Source organism: Cynara cardunculus (genome assembly GCF_001531365.2).
Source record: "Cynara cardunculus var. scolymus isolate 2C chromosome LG 5, CcrdV1, whole genome shotgun sequence".
Lineage (NCBI taxonomy): Eukaryota > Viridiplantae > Streptophyta > Magnoliopsida > Asterales > Asteraceae > Cynara > Cynara cardunculus.
Genome location: NC_037532.1, coordinates 33,760,543 through 33,764,973, shown reverse-complemented (window position 1 = coordinate 33,764,973; position 4,431 = coordinate 33,760,543). Strand labels below are relative to the sequence as shown.

At 34.8% G+C, this 4,431-nt stretch overlaps 1 protein-coding gene across 1 annotated transcript in view; it reads right to left on the bottom strand.

The window, feature by feature from the left end:
- Positions 1–2,442: 2,442 nt before the first annotated feature.
- Positions 2,443–4,431, bottom strand: part of LOC112512166 (caffeoyl-CoA O-methyltransferase-like) — a 2,642-nt gene continuing 653 nt past the window's right edge. Inside the window, exons 2-4 of the mRNA XM_025118029.1 lie at positions 3,705–3,849; positions 3,187–3,318; positions 2,443–3,022 (exon numbers count right to left, since the gene is read on the bottom strand). Of these exons, the coding sequence (XP_024973797.1) occupies positions 2,729–3,022; positions 3,187–3,318; positions 3,705–3,849 (571 nt within the window). The 3' untranslated portion in view covers positions 2,443–2,728. The remainder of the gene's footprint in view (positions 3,023–3,186; positions 3,319–3,704; positions 3,850–4,431) is intronic.

Here is a 4,431-nt window from a genome sequence, read left to right as displayed (position 1 = left end):
CTTGAATTTGAACCTGGGACCTCCTGATACTTTTGACCTTTGGAGTCGAACTCAAATCAATCAGGCACCACCCTTGTGGTTGGGATCAGCTATTGTAAGAACCACGAGTTACAATACCTTAATTCTGATAAAAGATTTAGGGTAAAATGCAAATTAATGTTTTTGTTAATCATTGTTATAAATTATTAGAGCTCAAATCATTAAAAAAAATTCATTACTTAAAACTATTCGATATTACATATTTATTACATTCGGATATTTCGTTCACACAAATCAAAACCATGGTAACTTCACAATTGAAAAATCATTTTTACAGACATGAACGCCATGAAAATTTACAAATAGATATAGATAATTAATATCAAATCAAACTCGAAACACTTTATCATAACCTTAATTTCGTCAAAAATCTATGTGATTTGTTAAAATTTGTGACTTCCAAAAATGTGTGATTTTGAAATTGCGGGGTTTGTCCCTACGTTTAACAATTATGTGTTCTTCCTAAGGCTAAATTCTACTTTTAAGTATATGAGGGACGAAAACAATAAAAATTGTAAACCTTGGGAATGAAAATCGTAATTTCAAAAACATAAGAACGAAAATAGAAATTTTCAACAAACCACAAGGACTAAAGACGTAATTTTCTCAAACAGATAATTTATACTCATTCAATCATAGTGTGTTCCCACATTGCCACTGGAGGGAAGCAAAACCAAGTTTATAAATCATTTTTGTAAATGTTACACCACCGGGCTTGGTAACTCTTGCCTATAACTCAAGTGAGGGTATAAAAGTGGGTTGGACTGTGACTTGACTTAGTCGGTTGGGTTAGATGGTGCATCACACGACTTGCCCATTCCAAGTTGTGAGTGGGTTCGGGTTGCTTGAGTGAAGGCTTGGGTGACTCGGACTTTAGATGCGGGGAAATGCGTTAGGCTGGTTTCACAGAGCTGCGAAAACCTCAACCTCACAATAGTGGAAGGATTACAAGTTGTAACCCATCAAACTCATATAACCTACCAAGCTACCTCAACTGAACACCCATTTTTCAATAATAAATAAACTTTTTTTTTATTTTTCCACTAGATGAATGAAGGTTAGAAGAAGGGGTGCTCAAAAACCCGATCAACCCAACCCAACACGAAATAACTCAACCCGAAACAACCTGATGTCTAATCGAGTAGTAAAATTCTCAAACCGTAGGTATTGGGTTGATATTGGGTTATTATTATTTGAACCCAACCCAACCCGATGAACCCGATAAACCCGATATCCATTTATTTCTTGAATTTAATATGATTGTTGAATTTCTATTAATATATACACTAGACAATTATACTATCACGTATGCTATTCATATATACATCTTTTCAATTTATTCACATCTCTATATAACTCATTCGTATATATGTTCAGTAACTGTAAACATATATACGTAAATTGAGAAAATTAACTGAATGTGATATACGTAAGAAGTATGGATAAATTGTATCAAATGGTTGACGATGAAAAAGAAATTATGAGTAGAGAAATAACATATCCAAGGTTAGAAGAATACTTTAATGTACCAAAGTATCAACTCGACCAACCCGACTAACCCGTACGATTTGGGATGCACTTTTGTTTGGATTGGGTTGGATTAAGATTTTTCAAACCGCAAGCATTGGGTTGGGTTGTTAAAATGTTTTCAACCCGATCAACTCAACTCATGAGCACCCCTAGTTAGAAGTGGCTGAATATTAAATATTTTAATAATATAACTAATTTTGAAATTGTCAAACTGTCCACGCAAACCATACAAATCAAAATGTAGAAAACGATTTAATACCATCTTAATTGTTATCAATATCTTCTAATTCATTATTTTAAAGCCATTATAGTAGGGGGGAAAAACCCCTTTTTTCTAAATTTAGAAAACCAAATACACGTCTGAAGGGATCGGCTAAGAACCACGGGTTACAATGCTTTAATTTTGATAAATTAAAACTTAAGGTAAAGTTGTTCAAACACAATGTGTTCCCACATTGCTTGTGGAGTGGAGTAAAAGCAAGTTTATAAGGCATTCTTGCACATGTTACACCACCGGGCTTGGTAACTCTTGCCTGTAACTCAAGTGAGGGTATTAAAATGGGTTGGACTAAGGCCTGGCTCAGTTGGTCGGGTTAGATGGTGCACCATCTGGCTTGCCTATTCCAAGTTGGGAGTGGGTTTGGGTTGCTTGAGCGAAGGCTTGGATGACTCGAACCTTATATGCGGGGGAATGCGTTAGGCTGGTTTCACAGAGCTACGAAAACCTCAACCTTTCAACAGTGGAAGGATTACAAGTCGTAGCCCATCTGACTCATATAACCTACCGGGCTAGCTCAAATGAACACCCATTTTTTGTACATATGATACAGCGGGACGTTAAATATATTGAATATAACTGCTGGAGATGCTTTGAGTACATGAACAAACATATTTATTTTTTAGTATGAATTTTACTTTTCATATTGATTACAATCCATCTACTTTCGACCAAAACCAAATTTCTTTGGTAAAAAAGAAGTGGTAAAACAATTGAAATACGTTTAAAACATAAAAGAAAATGATTTATCGATTTAAATCATCTTAACATTATACACATTTATGTAACTCGGTGTCACCAAATCTTGGAGAATCTTGAAGATGCCACCTACTATTAGTAACGACCCGATGAGCCATCTCATCTTATTAGTCATGAAGTTCATCAGTTGACACGACGACATATGGTGATTCCATCACCAACCGGAAGCTGACAAATATCTACCCTTGGATCAATAGCTAAAGTTTTGTTCAACTCCAGCACAAAGTCTCTATAGTACCTCACGTACTTACGAAGTGGGGCTTCAGGTGGCGCCACCAACGATCCATTCCACAGGGTGTTGTCATAACCGATCACTCCACCAATCTTGACAAGATCAATTAACCTTTTGTGGTAGTTAAGGTAGTTGTCCTTATCGGCATCCACGAAAATAAAATCAAAACTCCCGTGGAATTTTTCCTATAAATTTGATAATCAATAAGTTCGTAAATAAAGAAAATAATATTCCATATGTATACCATGAAAAGTCGGACTTAACTCAGTTTCTATCTTGATGAAAAGGTATTTTTAGCATTTGTCAAACAGTAAAAAAATGTCCACTCAGAAGAACTTATAATACTTACATCGTTGATCATTTGGTCAAGTAGAGGAAGCGCGGGACCCTCTCTAAAATCAATCTTGTGAGCAACACCAGCCTTTTTAATGATGGGAAGGCCAATCTCGTAATTTTCACGATTGATATCCAAAGCTAGTATCTGAAACATACAAAACCAGTATTTAGTATATCTTACAATTATTGCTTTCTTGAGCCATTTTAGGTTCATTCTTATTTTCTATAACCGTCGATACCGGACAACTTTGTGATCATCTCGACTGTTCTCTTGACATGGCCTTGAAGTTAACAACCAGGTAATTAACCTCTGATGGCCTTGAAGTTAACAACCAGGTAATTAACCTCTGATGGCCTTGACGAGAATTGAACTAGGGACAACCGAAGAACAAACCTAAATCCTTAACGGTTGAGCTACCCATAATGATTTACTTTTAAGTTCATCCAATAGATTCATTGTCGGGTTAGCGCGATGACCTAATCGCGAATCATTGTTACACATAAAAAACATCTCTGAAACTACCATCTTACCTTTCCATCTTCAGGAAGAGCTAAAGCAGTGGACAAAAGGGAATAACCGGTGTAGACACCAATCTCCATGGTGTTCTTGGCATTGATGAGCTTCAAAAGCATACTCAAAAATTGCCCTTCATCGGCAGATGTCGTCATAAGGTTCCTATGTTATATAACAATTGGACAATCATCAATGTGAGTTGACTCAAAACATTTGAAGACTGGTCAACATAAATTCATAAGTGCGCAACCCCCCCATATATATATATAGATAGATGAGCGATCAAATGCAAACCATCCAATTTGTACAAATCGTCCTCATCCGTCGATTTCATTGTCTAATCTTATGAAATTTTTTCATGAAATTGTTTCATATAATACTTTTTTTTGATGAAGTTGTTTCATATATGGTTATGAAATTGTTTCATATAATGCTTAATGAAATTTTAATGAAACTGTTTCATGTATTTCTCTAAAATTAAAATAATGAAGATGATAATATCAATGATTAACGCCCTCTACAATAAAAATGATTAATCAATCTCTCATAATTACAAAAAAATGAATAAAATGAAAAATTATGATTGGTTGAATGCAGGTTTGCACGGTTTATACAAATTAGGTGGTTTGTATTTGATCGCTCCACTATGTATATGTATATGTATATGTATATGTATATGTATATGTATATGTATATGTATATGTATATGTATATGTATATGTATATGTATATGTATATGTATAT